The sequence below is a fragment of the Liolophura sinensis genome, chromosome 10 (assembly GCF_032854445.1).
Source record: "Liolophura sinensis isolate JHLJ2023 chromosome 10, CUHK_Ljap_v2, whole genome shotgun sequence".
Lineage (NCBI taxonomy): Eukaryota > Metazoa > Mollusca > Polyplacophora > Chitonida > Chitonidae > Liolophura > Liolophura sinensis.
This window is the reverse complement of record NC_088304.1, coordinates 17,063,200-17,079,784: the sequence shown is the minus strand read 5'-3', so window position 1 is coordinate 17,079,784 and position 16,585 is coordinate 17,063,200. Positions and strand designations below refer to the sequence as shown.

Sequence of the window (16,585 nt, the reverse complement as noted above, 5' to 3'; positions counted from 1 at the left end):
AAGATCAAATTAGTTAATGTGTACGTTGCTCTTTAAAATAGACACATCAATAACCCGTATTATGAACAGTGAATAATTTGCTATTTTACATCAACAGAATAAAACCCTTACTGAGGTAAAGTCATGGCATCCCAGTAAAGTGTCTGGAAAATGTTAAACTACACAGTCGAAAAAAGGTCAAGTAAGTACCTGTATTTAGATTCTTTTTCCTCACGCGAATCTGCTACAGCGGACTTCTCTGAGCTTGTGACTGTGCACGAGTCATCTTCGTTTTGGTAGTTTGCCTGAAACATCTTGTCACCATCTCGGTCCATCATCTCTTGTTCTTGTTCGGTCTCCATTGTATTATTAGGTATGCTTTGAATTTCATTTCTTACACTCTTAGGGCTGATGGACTGTTGTGTAGCTTGACTTGACATGAAAGGATCAGGCCTGGGTATCTCCATGTGAGCTGTTTCGCTAGCATCTTCTCCTGTTCCAGAAGTTGTGCTGTCCGCTTCAGCCTGCCGTTTGGCTTTCTCCCTGAAGAGCATAACATCCCTGGCTTTTCTGAAGTGCCGACGCAGAGGTTCATCTTTCTCAAAAGTCGATGAACTCGTGTCTCCGACAGGACTGAACATTTCGAAGATGTTATCAGAGGTTTTCGTACGAACAGAGTCATGTTCTCTGAGCTCACTCAAAGCATAGAAACTCGGCAAAGGCTTACACAATTTTTGCTGATCTTGCCCAGGGTGATTTGTCTTTATATGCTGATGAATAACTGACATCTTAGAAGAAAACGCTTTATCGCAAATACAACAGGTATACTGGGTGTCATCAGAATGCATCTGTGTGACGTGTTCGACCATCCTGCTGCGATCGTCAGCACCATGCGTGCAATAAGTGCAGATGAAAGTACCTGGTGGTTGCTTGGTTATATTACCATCAGGTGTGGATACTTCAACATTTCCATTCACAACAACTGAGATGATAAATGGAGCTGTTGAGGATGGTGTGTTGATAACCGAGGATTCTTTCCTTCCCGCTTGCTCGGTTTGTAGAAGAACAGAGGGCATGCGGGATTCACAAGGTGTAGGTGCTTGTGTATTGATACTTGAAGTCGTGCAAATTGTTGGTGGGTTAGAACGCACAATTTTGCGCAACTTCTCAACAACTGGATCTACTTTTGCCTTGGTTTCGTTTGAATTGTCAGGGTTTTTTTCACACACTTGTGGAGATGCTTCTTCCAATTGCAAGTCAGTGGCAGATGACTGTTCAAGACTGCTCGCTTCCGTCTGCCCATCGGCAGGCTCTGCTATCCCATCTTTAGACAGTAAAATGGTAATGGGTGAAGGCGATTTATCAAACACTTGAGAGGAACTCCTTGGTTCTTCCGGCTGATTCAGATGACCGTCCTCTGATGTATCATTTCTGTTGCATTCCTGTGGAAGTTGCTGAATAGCTTCGCGGGCTTTTACTGCCTTCACTGATGCCTGGTCAATATTTTCCAGAGAAGGGTTTAAAGTGGCTTTGGAGCAGTTTTCAATTTCGTCAAGAATGTCTTGCATCAACTTTTTGATTTCCACGTCCGGCGAGTAAGTAGTCAGCTCACACTTATCACTTTGATGGCCGTCGTTAAATGATGCTAGAGACGGCTCTGCTTCCAATGCAAGTTTTTCGTCAGAATAGTTCAATTTACTATCGAACACATAGTTGTCTTCCTGGACAAATTCAGATTGTTCGCTGATATTTTCCTCTTCCGAATGCAAAGTTGGATTACCAGCAATATCAGTCATCTTCAAATCAATCGTTGATCCATCCCTCAATACAATTTGGTAATGATCTTTTTCGTCTATAGCCTCAAATACCTCACATCTCTGCAGATCATGTGGATGTTGCTGTATGTGATGGTCTCTGAAAGTGCTTTGATCGGTAAAACGTCTTGGACAATTCGAACAGCACACTGGGTAGGCTGCAAAAAATTCCTTATGGATATATATATGTTCTTCCATCAACTGGCTGGATTCCGAGCAGTAATCACAATACTTGCATTTGTAGTTAGCAAACATCTCCAAAATTTCTGTAGCAAGAATATCTTGATCAGTGTCGTCTTTCAAAAAAGAAGCTGGGCTGAGTTGTTTCTTCTTGAAGCCAGAGGCGCCACTGCCATGCTGACTATATATGTCTAACATATTATTAGGCCGTTCTTCTGTATTTGCATCAGAGAAAAAATCTTCTGCTGTGTCAACATCTCCGCTTTCAAAACATTCATAAGAGTCGCTGTCATCTGAAGAGTCAATGCTTTCAAGATTTAATTGTTTCACAAAATCAGTTAGCAGAACACTGCAAGGTTTACAATGATGCTTCCTGAGACTTTCTTCAACCATCAATGAATGGCAGTTGCTTCCGGACAAAATCGTTTGTGACGGCGATTGTGAAAGAGTACTTGATGATGTCTTCACTTTTTTCTTCAAGGAGAAGTAAGCTTCATCACCTCCAAATCTTAAAGCTATATTCTCCAGCGGCGATCGTGATACCTGCGGTCTTAGAGAAAATGTCCTTGTTACAGTTATAGTTTGTTTACCACCATCTCCACTTGACAAAGCTTTCTCTTCTCTGGCTTTGGTTTTTGGTTTATGGGATCCTGGTGGGAAAATAGTCGGCTTAGCAGCCTTGAACTTTCTCCCTTTTGACTTTCTAGGCCTTCCTCTCGGTCTCTTAAATGGAATCACCACTGGATTGCCCTCTGTTATTTCAGTCTCTCCCATTGATACACAGGCACCTTTGTTTGGTGTCATCGATCCTTCTGAGGTGCCAACCATTTCAGCCTTATTTGGAATCGCAAACTGGCCAGAATTTTTGCTCTCAGCTGCTGTATCTATGTTGCCCAATTCAGTTACATCAGATGTTTGGATGACGTCGCCTGGATCATCTATGCAACCATTTCCTGACTCTTCAGTAGTAGTAAACACGGTTGGATATATACACGTACTTTCTGAGGAAGTAGATGTTTCAAGACTTTGGGTTTGGTCCTCTGTGGATTGTGACGGTAGGATTTTGCTTCCATTAAAGACTGACAAATGTGGTACTTCTTCACGTGACAACAGTCCATTGTCAGACATGGGTGTTAGACAGCTGTCACTCGCCAATAGAATAGGTGGGCTTGCTAGCTCAATGGATAACTCATCACTCTGGGTCGAGTTATTGAAAACTGGTGTTAATTGTGGAGGTGCGTCAGCGTCTTCCCATTCGTCAACAAGAACCGACAGAGGGGATGTTGAGTGTTGAGTTGTGAGAATGGAGGTTCCAGAACTACCCTGTACAGTATCTGTGACAAATCCGTCATTGCTTTTCAAAGATGCACGAGAAAGTGACTCGTCAGAACCCTCATCAGTTTCAGTTCTTCGCCCTCTACAACTAATGGACTCTATGGTCTCAGTTGGTACAGCAAGATTGTGGATTACTGGTTTGGTCGCTTCTGTACATCTGACGTCACTACTGCTTTCCAGAATAAATGTATTTTTCTCTTGTGCTTCTGTCGTTTTCTCCACTTGGTTGGCGTTTTCTTTAGCACCATCATATCGTACAACAGTTGGGCTGCACTTATCACTGTCGTCATCATTAGTGAGTGGTGTAACAGCTGAATCTTGCTTGCATGTTCTAATATCTGTGATCTCACCTTTCCCTTTCAATTCCGACTGCAGGGAACTATCGCACATTGGCTTGATTTCGTCACGTTTTTTCCCTAAGGATTCACCAGAAGGGATTATTTCTGTCCCATTTGCCACAATGTCTTTCTCTAGGTTTGGAAAAGCCACACTCACAGAGCAACTTTCTTTTTCGGATACTGTCAGTTGGCACATTCCCTCACTTTCTTTCTGTTGAATCTCTTCATCCGTGATGGGATCTATTAACAGAATTTCACAAGTTTTTCCCGTGATCAAATTTGTCGACTCTGACACAGCTGATCCCGATTCAAGCTGAACACAGACATTTTCGGTTGAGATACTATCAATAAATGGCACTGAATTTACACCATATGAAGGCATACAGTTATTGGGGGATTTCTCTTGCACATTTGAGTTCAACGTTAAAATGTCAGGTTTCTGCAAAGACACATCCGACGAAAAATCATCGCTTCTGACAGACTGCTCAAAAATTTTGGGTGCACAATCTTCCTGTTTATCGAAGACAACGATGGTGTTCTGAGTTTGCTTGACTGACTGAAGACAGCCAGCACGTAAATCCTCAGTGGTGATTTGGCGTAAATGGGATGACCTTGGACTATTTCTAGCATATGAATGTTCTTCATGAACACTATCTTCTACCACTGTGGAATTCAGACGAGGATTTTCAGCCAGTGTCGCTGACTGGTCTTTGACATGCCTATGCCCAGCAGATAGTAATCTTATAATTCCCTGTTCTTGTGGTATGGTGATATTTACAGCTTGCTGTTTTGAGATCTTCTTCTTAGATTTAAAGCTAGAATCCAAACATCCCTTGTAACTACGACGCTTACGCTTCTTTTTAGACATTTTCTGAGGAAGAATCAGGTCTGTCTGTGCAGTTGCGTGGCTAACAGAAACTGGAAATTTCGTCTGGTTCACGGAAGAGTTAGAAAGGGAAGTGTCAACGATATCTAAGCGAGGTTCACCGGCTTGCCTAGTACTGCTGTCAGTAAAACTACTTTCAGTATCAACACACTCGGTAAAGTTGCTTTCTAAAGTCCCAGTGTCTATGATGTCAATTTCAGTATTACTTGCAACTGTTAAGCTTGCTACAGAATTAACGTTATCTATGAAGCTTGTGTCAGTATTTCCGGTATCAATGACCTCAGCATCAGAAATAATGCTCAAACCATTGTTTGTGATATCAACTGCAGTAGTACCAAGGTCACCCTGGGTGCAATTTGTTTCAGTAATAGATAGGTTTCTGAGAACTGCGAGGTCCGTTTCACTTGTTGCTATTATCTGCTGGCGAACATTAACAACTTCAATAGCGCTAGCTCCCTGACTTGAGAACGGAACAACTATCTTCTCTGTGTTAGACTCTCTTATTTCTGTGTCCATGGGGGCTTTGCGTCTAATCAACCGTTTGATTTTAGGAGGACGCCCCCTTTTACGTTTCATGGGCATGATGGGTGCACAGTCACTGTCAAATTGTCTCAGAATAGTTTGTCTTTGATCACTGATGGCAGGTTTAATTGTACCCCTTTCCGAGTTATTCGGTCTCTCAACATTCACGGGAGTGGATTCTAATGTGTTTGTAGCTGCGTTAGCAGTTAAGATTGACGGAACTTTGTCAGTAATCTTTTGCTTTTTCTTAAATGGCTGATTACGTTGTGAAATAGTTTTCCTCTTCAGGCTGGCTTGCTTCTCTTTCCAGAGTCTCAAACGAGAAACAGAGGACAGTTTGAATTTTCCCCCCTCCGACTTTGTTTTTTCATGCTTCTCTACTGAATTGCTAGGAAGATAGCTGACTTTAGGAATATTTCTCTTCACTCTCATGCCTGGCGCCTCCACTGAAACACTCAATGAGTCTGCTAGGGCTCGACCTGGATTACTAAAGGTAAGATTACTTAGTTCACGACTTAGACTTTTTTTCTCTTTCACTTCGTATTCCAGGAGCTCTTTCGTAGATGATTCTTTGCTATCATTCCCAACGGGTTTTTCTACTGTAGTCCCTAAACGAGACCTTTTTATCTGACTCTGTTTGACGGTTAACTTCACTTGAGGTTCACACCATTGAATATCAGATCCTGTTTCCTGTTCACCGTCGATTGTTGGTGATGCACAGGTACTGCTAGAATCATGCTCCCTTCTTACTGGCACGTTGGGTGACAACTGTCCAGAACTGCTCAACACCCCCTGCATCTTCTTGGAGACCTTACTGTTGTATTCAGGAAGATCGGTCTGTTCCTGTGTCAAATCTGACGAGCAAAGGTTAACTTTACTTTGATTTGCATTTTTGTCCAAACAGCTGGTTTGAAGACCCACACTGCGATCTAAATTCTTGTGAGTCTGGGATTCTGCCGTTATGCTGAAAACAGCTCTTTTTCTTGTTGGACGTGCTTTCAGAATTGACATACTAGCATATTTCACATCCCTGTCTATATTCGATTCCTCGATCTGTTGGCACTTGTCAATGCCAGACGGTTGTTTTAGTTTACAACTGCTGTAAGCACCGATTTCAGTCTTGTCTCTTTTTTCATTGTTTACTTTCGAAGGAGAATGAGTTCCACTTCTTCTTCCACTAAGTCTTAAATAAGAAATATTTTGCAATTTCATTTTCTCCCTTCATTTCCCTGAAATCGGTTTCAGCACTTCAGACATGGAACCCTTGTCTTCTGCAGGCATTGTTGCAGAACGCTTTTTCCGACCTTGAATGAGCTCTCTTGACTTGTTCTCTTCTTTATTTCCGGAGCCTACATGCTTGGTTTTCAAGACATTGTCTCCTGTTTGCTCTTTCGGGTCACCTGTTCAGAAACACTCCTCTTCCTTGAAACTTGTCTTTTGTGAGACAGAACAGACTTCGTCCTGGGAAATTGTTTCACTGACAACCAATGGTTTAAACAAACTAGATCCATTGACTTGGACATTTTACTGTCCTCATGACGTATTTCGAGACGTTGTAGATCTTCTGCTTTCAGCGGAGCCATCTCTGGAAGAATCTGGGCATTTTGTATCTTTACTTTGAGAGGTTGTTTAGATGACTGTGTAACCGATGAAAGTTTTCTTCCAAGTTTTTTGGCAGTTTTCTTTCTCGCCGGCGAATCATCTCTACTCAATCGAACGTGGTTGTTAACAGTGGACCGGGCCACAAAGGAATTCTTACTGGCACTTCTAGTCACATTTGGTTGAGTAGATCTGAGCTCCCTCTGAAAATACAAGAAAGTTTGTTAATTACAAATTACATAATCAGGGCCGGGTTGTTCAAAACTGTATAAGACTAAATACTAGATTTGGCTACATTTTGTACTCAGCCCAAAAATAAATGCGTAAAGTACGCACTGCGTTGACTTTAGACAACCGCATATTGATGCTGAGTCTGACTAAAATTTAAAAATAGGTATCGGTATTAACTAATACACTTTTGTACAACTGGGCCCAGAACTTTATAATTATTATACAATTTGAAAGCTCCTCATAATGAAATATGCTATTAAATTTTCCTGAAAAACAAAATGAAGACATTGAGAATGGAAAATTTAAGACAAAGCCAAATGCAACACCACACAAGGACTGAACACACCACAGAACAGAAGACTGGTGTAGCAGCAGAGACTGGTGGAATCTTTTTTCCTACACAAAAAAATATACGAGCTAAAAGTAAATCAGCATTTTTATACTTTCATTTTCTTAACAACTATCCTACTTACTGGCCTTTCTTTTATCTAAATTAGCCACATACAATGCTACTCTAAATCCTAAACATTTTGACAAGTGTGAAAAGTGTTCATTTTGTCATATTTTGAAAGTACTATTTTGTCTAGATTGACAAAATTGAATTTTCTTACGATCGGAAGCTTGTCTATCATGCCAATGTAGTTTTATCTCTATATTCAAGTTTCTTTCTTGGATAAAGGTAAGATTTGAAGATCTACGGTTTTATTTTCCTCAAGAGCTCAACTCAACAACTGTTTTACAACATTCAGTTACACATTCACCGACTGCATGAGTGCAAAGAAAAGGTATGAAGGATTGTGGCTTTATAATGTGTCACAGTTAATAGATATACACTTTATAAAATATATTCACATTATTTGAGATCTGACTCCAATCATCCTTCAAACTGCACAACAGGCATGTCTTACTGGTTTATATCTTGTTTGAATAGTGACATGAATTCCAAGCTGGATTTCATACAACACATACATGTACACAGTATACTTTTACTCTAAATGTATTTAGAGATCATAAATGTCAAGCAGAATAACTCTACAGTACAAAATATGAACACATGAAAAAGTTGAGAATACTACCAGCACTATAAAAGTGTCCCCGAGAGCATGACATGTACATGAGCAGGTACATCGATCTGAGGCATCATGTTTTGCCTTCTGAGCCATAATCCACTATTGTTACAACAACAGCAGTCCTAAAGAGGACTTCATCTTTCACAGCTATCAGGCACACAACAGCACCATTCTGAAGTACGGCAGTAGAGGTTCATGTTAACGTACAGTGCTTGATTACAAGTCAGTAGAGGCTTTTACCTGCCAAATGGAAATCAATATGGGTGTGGTTAGGCAGCTACACAACACTGCAGATGCACGTGTCTCCTGGTGTGGGTATCTACATTTCCGGTACTTCCATTTCCTTGGACTTTTGCTCTGACACTTAGGTATGATCCCAAGAAGATACGGGAGCGTTTTGATTTTAGACACAATTTAACCTCAGAAAGTATACTGAGAAAGATATCAGACTATTTATAAATAGATGAATACACACTCCTGTATCATGTCAAACCTAGAATTGGTAGCAAAGGCTACCAAAGAGATTGCCTAAATTAAACAATTGAATGCAAAACTTTAGCTCAATACAGAGATAACTGAAATCGTGAATATGGTCCTTTGCGGTAATTAAAATGCTCACAGAACATTAGCGATGAAATTAGCAATCTCCCTTGAGAAACCACACCTAACACTGTTTAACATTTATTCTTGTACACAATACACTAAGTCAGGAAATCAAGTACTTAATATGTACACACGGAATCAAAGATGGAATACTGAGTGAAGTCATAATTATTCAAAAACCAATGGCATGCTGGATATTGAGCAGAGTTCAACATGTTTTGACGGAGGGCGACACCAGTTTCCTAAATTGCTTTCGATCTTCCTGTAAACCCTGTTAAAGCCTCTGCCATACTTGAAATTGCTTACACGTTTCAGTATAACATAACCTTAATAAATGAATGTAATTTTATCTGTTGTAGTATATTACCTCACGGCACTTTGGTTGTAAAGCTGGATGTTAGGAAATTTTGTTATAAAAAAACACACAATGTAATCTATTCGCTGAGAGTGTAGTGCAGCATGTGTTACTGCGTTGAGTTTGTTCTTTACGCAGGTTGGTGCACCAGTTGTAAAACAAATCACTCTCCACGCCGATTCCCCAGCATGCCACTGGTTTTTGAATAATTATGACGTCACCCAAGGCAATGAGTTCTTGGTGTCTAAACTATGCTTATGGAGTTTAACATTATGAATTAGAAAAAATGTTCTAATTTGATTTTCTTTGCACAAATATGAACTTCCAAAATATCCATGCGTAGAGCTTGTGTTGTACGTGTCACTAACTGAAGGCAATTTTGGTAGCGAGTATAACTAATTTTACAGACAGCTGAATATAGGCGAATTTCTAAAATAAAAAAAGACTATAATTTCCACAACGGCACCTGTAATCAGTAGTTACAAAATACTATTAACTGAACTGATACTAAATGTCTATATATTAACGCTAACGTCCACGTTGTACATGTATAAATATATTGTATGCAAGAATTTGCCCCTGAAGGCATATGCTATTCGGAATGCCGCAAGCAACATGTACCGGTCGTTGTCATCGAATACAGGTATCAATTTTGAATCTCTCGGGGAACAGAATGAATTAACTGTGAAGTAGACAGAATAGTAAATAAATATTAAATCTTAAGATAAACACAGGGAATGTCCAGTGAAACACAGGATAAAGCTAAAGCATGGAAATGCCTGGACAAAGATCAAATTCAACGTCTGAACACTCGGACACTAAAGTCTGGCCAGAGATGTCAGTGTCATAAATCGGAACCTCAACGTCGTCTACTATGGGTTCAAATTCATAAGGCAATATATTTACTTCTGTGTAGCTAGAATCCATCTCGAAAATGACATCGTTTAATTCCCAGGTTATTTAGGTCAGCTGAGCTTGGGTTGGTCTTCTGTGACGCTGAGCCGCACCGCCTTTCCGGGCGGCGGGCTGGTGATCGGCTAAGGCAGTAACTATATAGTTTTCGATGGATTTAAAGTCATTATTACCTTTCTTAGAAGCCCTCTCTGTAATATTTTCCTTAAACAGGTTATAACCTTTATAATTAGGACTAATGGGTATATCTGTAAACTAATCTTTCAATATGCACACATCCAATCAACGATGGAATATCCCCCTCGTGATATTGTGCTCTACATGTGCAAACCCTGGGCTCAATACCTGCATTACTCTATAAAGTATCACCCCTAATATTTTGTGTAACATTGCTTTCTGTATCATATGACGCCGACGCTCAGGGTACGACATACGCTACGCCTGTACTTTATACAGACGAGCTAAAAATCATACTCCTTACACCGGAGCGACGCACGTAGGTGTGTTTAGTCCTTGCGTCACCACTGGTGCTCTCGCACGGAACTATTTAATCAGCATACATGAATAAAAGTGTTCCCGGTAAAAGATGGAATCACGCTGTGCATATTTTAGATCAATATAATCCGTGCGTATAACGTAGTATTAGAACCAATGGTTGAGCCATTGGTTGGTTTTTGTATTATCTGACACTACTTCTGGTCTCATGACTATGTGAGTGACCTCAGCATTGTTCAAGATTTCTGTACAAAATTTGCCCGAGCCGACTGTGATGTTGGGCGAAAATTGAGAGTGGAAAATACACATGCTAAAAATGTGTGTTCATGAAAGATTTGATCATTTTAGGTGATCAGAACTCTGCCCTCCTACACAGGTTATCATCTGTCCATATCCTAGGGCAAGTGAGAGCACAAGTACATGTGCAGCTGCAGGTACTTCTACAACTTGCCAGGGTACATGCAATCACCTCAACATTTCACCGTAAAACCTGCACATACGCTTGGGATTTAAAAAAACACATGTAATGGCCTACTTTACAGTGCCGTTTGCTATGCTTGACTTGTTCTGGTTAATCTATGGTAAGTTCAGCTATGACACAGTTGTATGTACCGCATTTATATGCACCTCATTATGTATATATGTGCCTATATAGAAGACTGGCATGTTTATAAAGATGTTAAGTCGTGGGGTACTGAAGAGGGGTGCATGTCTACACAGATAAACATGTAAAAACCCACCAGCCTCAGTAGCTTTCTTGAGATAGAATTTGTGGGGAAAAGGAAGGAAGGTGTGACAGACATCAGACATCCGCAAATACAAAAAATGAAAAAAAATAAATAAAGTGAATGTTAAACCTACACACGTAATTACATCTTTGCGCAGCTGTTATTTCTTCTTGTTTTTGCGCATTCTGGTCGACTTCACATTTATAAATTATATTGTGTAGACGTATATCAAATGAAAGCACACATAGAGCATGTGAGTGAGTTTGAAGTCACCTAATGAACAACTCTACAGTATCCTGGAATATTGTAACACACATAAATGTAAATGTACCTCTAGCAACAGTTTGTACCCATACCAAATATTGGCCAAATTTCCAATTTTACCCAATGAATTTCCAGACAACTACATATATAATTCAAAATAAATTCATTGCACCCTAATAATACTTCACAGCATGTATGCCTTTCTGTGATTTCAAGGGTTATTTTTGTCTTGCGTCTTCTTTTTGCATTGATCTGCACACGGATAGAATTATTACAGCAAATATGAGGTCTGTACTTTTTTCCTGTATGTTAGCAAGAACTTTTCCAAAAATATCTGTCTAAAAAGATACATCTAATTATGTTGTTATTAAATGCTATGATGACAGCTTAGCACAACAGGAAAACAGGAATAATCATACATGAAGCTCCAGTATTTGTTGTAGAGAAGCGCGGAGTGATTAGTTTCCATTGTAACATGTTAGATTAGACACATACCACATTCAATTTTAATAGTGATACAATTTTACTGTCATGTTAAAAGTGGTTCTCCTCAAAATGGGTACACTTAACAAAAAAAAAAAAAAAAAAAAACTGAAAGAAGCACCCTCCTAGGGCCTTTAAGAAATTAGCATCAATATATACAGACACATGTGCATGTATTCTGATCACTACGAAAACGAAAGCATATCACAGAAAGAAAAAATGACGTGCTTACTACACTGATTAAACCACAGTATCAGCACATACCCAATTTCACAGTAATAATATTGTTATTTGGCATGTTTGGGATTACACTTTCTTTTTAAACAACAAATGACATCTACCAATCTGAGACACCTAATTTAACTGAAAGTATCAATATGTACATGCAGCTGTGCATTATCGTAGCTGCATAATAACAAGTTGAAAGTTTTAAAACGCAAGAAAAATATCTATTTTAAGCAGAGAGTGTTTGCAATTTCTTATCAGCTTAAAAGTCTACCTACATTTAAATGTATGTTCTATTTTACACGAACACGTAGCTAAATACAACAGTAAAAGTTACCAGCGATGGGGAAAAATACAGATGAGCAGGACACACATATAAATCCATACAAGGAACCTGGAAGATATATCTTTGCTCGCCAAAACCAAATGAACTCTGTTCCTTTTTATTCGACTTGCAGGGGGAAGCAAACTTGAAGCGAGGTGTACGTGTGCAGGAATAACCACACCAGACTAACTAACCTCATCCAGCCGTCTTCCTTGCCCATCTAAACATTTGTCCTCTATTCCTCGCTTTGGAAAAAGTTCCTTCACTTGAACAAAGCACTGCTTCCAGTTACGCTCGTCGTAATACAGCCAGACTTGACCTTTGACCTTGGAGGTTGTGCAGCGTTGGTGATTGTCATTGGTCTCCATTATTTTTATATCATGTTTCGTAGGACAGATTCAGTGAATTTTTACTCTTATTCCTATAAAATGATTAGTTTTCTTATTGGCCAAAGTAAAAATTACCGGCTTGTTGTTTGCTACTCCAGGTATATGAATAGTCAATGAACGAGTGACGTCAGCTTAAGGTTTTTACATGTATACAAGGATGAATGGTACATGTAAAAGCTGGACTGAGTCATAATAAATTTTGTCCCTCGGAACATAAATTCAGACTTTCCAAGCATGTAAGTCTATCTCACATGCAAGTAAAGATAATATTCTTTGTAATTCAAAAAAAAAAAAAAACAGTCAAAAATCACTTTTTTTTTCTCCTAAATTTTTGGATTTACTTTTTTTGCTGGAAAAATTTCCCAGCAAAAAATCTCACTTTTTTTTTTTTTAGGCTGTTACTGCCTTAGATACATATATATGTATTAGAAGCATGCCAAGAAGGTAAACATGGAGAATATCCAGGACTGCTATCTCTTCATTAGTTCCACCTACAGAACATAGATTCAGCTTATGTCAAGTTTGTACCTGGGTAAAAGGAAAGCAAAGTCATATTACCTTGAACTGGCAAAGTATCAACATTTATATGTACATGCATTTTTATTGAAACAAACATTACAATGTCTTTTACCAAACCAGTTGACCAAATTACCCTCCCAGTAAGCATGATGTGTCACCCATAAGTTACACTGTAAGTTTTGTGGCACACACACCTTGAAGGACAGGTCTGAAGAAATGTTGCTCTTATTTGATTTGATTTCTCCAGTGTTTAGTCTGTAGCAAATCCTTTGTTCCAGTTCCAAAACCAGAGAGGAGTGTGAAAATACATTAAGTATGATTGTGATGACCAGTACAAGAGTATGACAATATTGCAATGGTGGCCTTGTTTTCGTGTGTCTGTGTGTGTGTGCATGTGCCAAACTATACCAGTATAAGATTAATTCTACTGTAGATCATACAATCAAAGTATGAGCATTAAATGATACTGCTGTGAGTCAATGGTGTCAATTTTTGCACAAAACAAATGGAATGTTCAGCACAATTTACAATGATACAATATCATGTACACACACAACACAGTGAATCACTAAGAATACAGCACATTCTGTATTCTTACATGTAAACTTACCTCAGTACAAGGACATAATACCACATGAATTCCTTATAGATACTCAGGTTTTTAGGAAAGATAAGTATAGGTATGTCTAAGTGTATGTTAATATATGGCCAATGAAGGACAATATGTAGATTTCCCACTGATCGGTTTGCTATAAATCAATATAAACGCAACTCAACATACAGCATATGTTACATGGTGATACAGCTTACTGCTACCATACACGCAGCCTAAATATAGAACACTATATATAGTGATATATATATCCGCCTTTCTTTTCACATCTTCACACTTATCCAGCCCATGAGAAACAGAATTAGTTTTTCTTTCTTACCACTTTCCTTACTACAAATGAAATCATATTATTTGCGCTATAGCTAGAACAAATGCATGTACTATATGATAAGAACTGATCAAGCATTCAAGACTGATCAAGTATGCAAGACTGATCAAATGGCATCGACTTTTCGACTTTACAATCCAATCAACAACACAAATTAATACATCAGACTTGAAGCTTGGAAGTATTCTCCCAGAAAGCATGTGCATTATGTATGTGCTAAGCATTATATGCCCATGTGTGATAAGCATCATATGCAAGTTAATTTTGAAAAACTAACAAAAAAAAAAACAGTGATAAAGAGAAAACATAAAATTCAATGTAGTAACGTGTACAAAATCAAATACATAAGTTAAAGCTGTTACCTTCCTTACACCAATACTGATGACCAAGCTTCAAGGCCCAACTGAATTTCAAGTAAGAAAACACAATGAAAGTATGGCACTGAAGTAATTTGCCATGGTTGGAAAAATTAAGCTTTGGAAAATAATCTGTTTGCAAACTAACACACATAACGACGAATAGCTCGATTCAACTGCCAAAGCACATAAACGATGAAAAATTGAACAAATTCAACCTGTATGTACAAATTGTAACATTGCTTACAAAACCAGACAACATGGATCACAAAAGTATGACAAAAATGAAAAATATTTAACGGGGTTTGAACCCCCCCACTACCAGATATCATACATATTGTGTCAAGGATTGAAAACCACCACAGTGTCTTGCCTTTATAAAGCTTTTGCAATCACCGCACCTGGTAAAGTATGTACATTTAAGGCTGCTTGACACATGGTGTGCAATCACCCTACTCTTAGTGTCCCATCCAGTTTGCCTGGGCTCAGTTCAGTTTTAAGAGCAGGCAAGGACAGAGTGCATGAAGCTGACAGGAAATGTTAGGAGATTATAAACATTTGAAATTTTGGTCTAGGTAGTTGGAAGGAAAAAGTGATGTTGTGTGTTGTTTTCTTTAAAAAAGATCCCCAGTCCACAGCCATGGTGTATGGTTTTGTAGTTACTTTTCTGTGCGGCATCCTAAAGCCCTATCCTAATGTGTGGATAGAAAATGCTGTTAAGATTGTTGAGAATTACCCATGATGCATTGCGAATAGGGCCAGCTTACGTGCAAACATTCAAAATTGTACGCTGATAGCTCTAAAGAGGAGGAAAAGTTGTTCATTTCTCGGTTTGACTGATAGGCAGCCGACCTATGGGTGGCTAGGTTACCTGCAGCACATGTATAGTAATACACAGTTACCTTTAAAGTCTATGTTAAATGCACAAGCTTACATTTCTATTTCTGAAGTAGGGTGGTGTCAATTAAACATTTCTAGTGAGAAAACTATTGATCGTAGTTTAAATCCATTGGCACATGAGAGAAACTACATGTACATATCTTGGGATATAATTTGGTGCAAGTCTCGGATTTGTAGATTTAACAGTTCTTGAGTTCCAGGCCACTGAAATTACCCAACTGAAAAACTGTTTACACTATACCTCAAAAAGTTCGACCAATGGCGAGCTGCCAAAGTTTTCAATGCATGTCCAAGATTTTTTAAAACTTGTTCTCACTGGGATCACTATACAAATATATAAAATTTCAAAAGAATCCGTTCATTGGTTCTTGAGAAGAAGGTTTTTAAAGGTTTTGATCAAAATCCATAATGGCCACCATGTCACGTGACCAAAAACAGCCACAATTTGACTCGTAACCTTGTTCTAAAATCATCGAATTTCAACAACACCCAAGACAAACTTTTCTTTTTACAGTTCTTAAAGCATACAAAAAGCTTTCAAAAAAACAGAAAAAAAATAATAAAAATCCGAACTATTTCCATAGGTTTCCCAGCACAGAGAGCTGGGCCAGCTGATAAAACCAAGTACAAACTAAATATAAAGAGGCATATATTCTTCCTTGTCATCAATAAACTGTGTGTTCACCACATAGCATGTACAGGTAAATGTGTCAAATATAGTAAATCAGCCTTTGGGCAATATTCTGAAGAAATGTATCAAGTCCTGTGATTTTTAACACAGTTCCACAATTTTCAGCATGCATATACAGTAAGTATAAAATGGCCTTTTCACACAGCAATGATCAGCTTTACAGCTGTAACAATTTCCTGTCACATGACCTGCAAATACATGTATGTGGCTAATTGTGCTTCTTCACACTTTCAGCCCAATTTACACAATGGTACACATAACATGTAATAAGTAAGACCAGATTCACGATCAGGATTTTCAAATTTTAGTTTCCACCTGCCATCACTTCTGCTGTACCAGCTTAAACCTAATTTGATCACATACTATGTTGTTTTTCTTTCCAAATAATCTCCAGTGAATGTTTGTCAAAAATGAATGCTAAATTTCAAGTCTATGAGACATGGGG

At 38.7% G+C, this 16,585-nt stretch overlaps 1 protein-coding gene across 2 annotated transcripts in view; it reads right to left on the bottom strand.

The window, feature by feature from the left end:
* LOC135476823 (uncharacterized) overlaps nucleotides 1-16,585 on the bottom strand; it is a 35,502-nt gene that overhangs the window by 6,791 nt on the left and 12,126 nt on the right. For both annotated transcript variants that reach the window (XR_010445139.1, XM_064756955.1), the window contains exon 2: nucleotides 190-6,856. Coding sequence is in view for 1 of the 2 variants with exons in the window: in XM_064756955.1 (XP_064613025.1) it covers nucleotides 190-6,266 (6,077 nt within the window). In the remaining variant the exon portion in view is untranslated. The remainder of the gene's footprint in view (nucleotides 1-189; nucleotides 6,857-16,585) is intronic.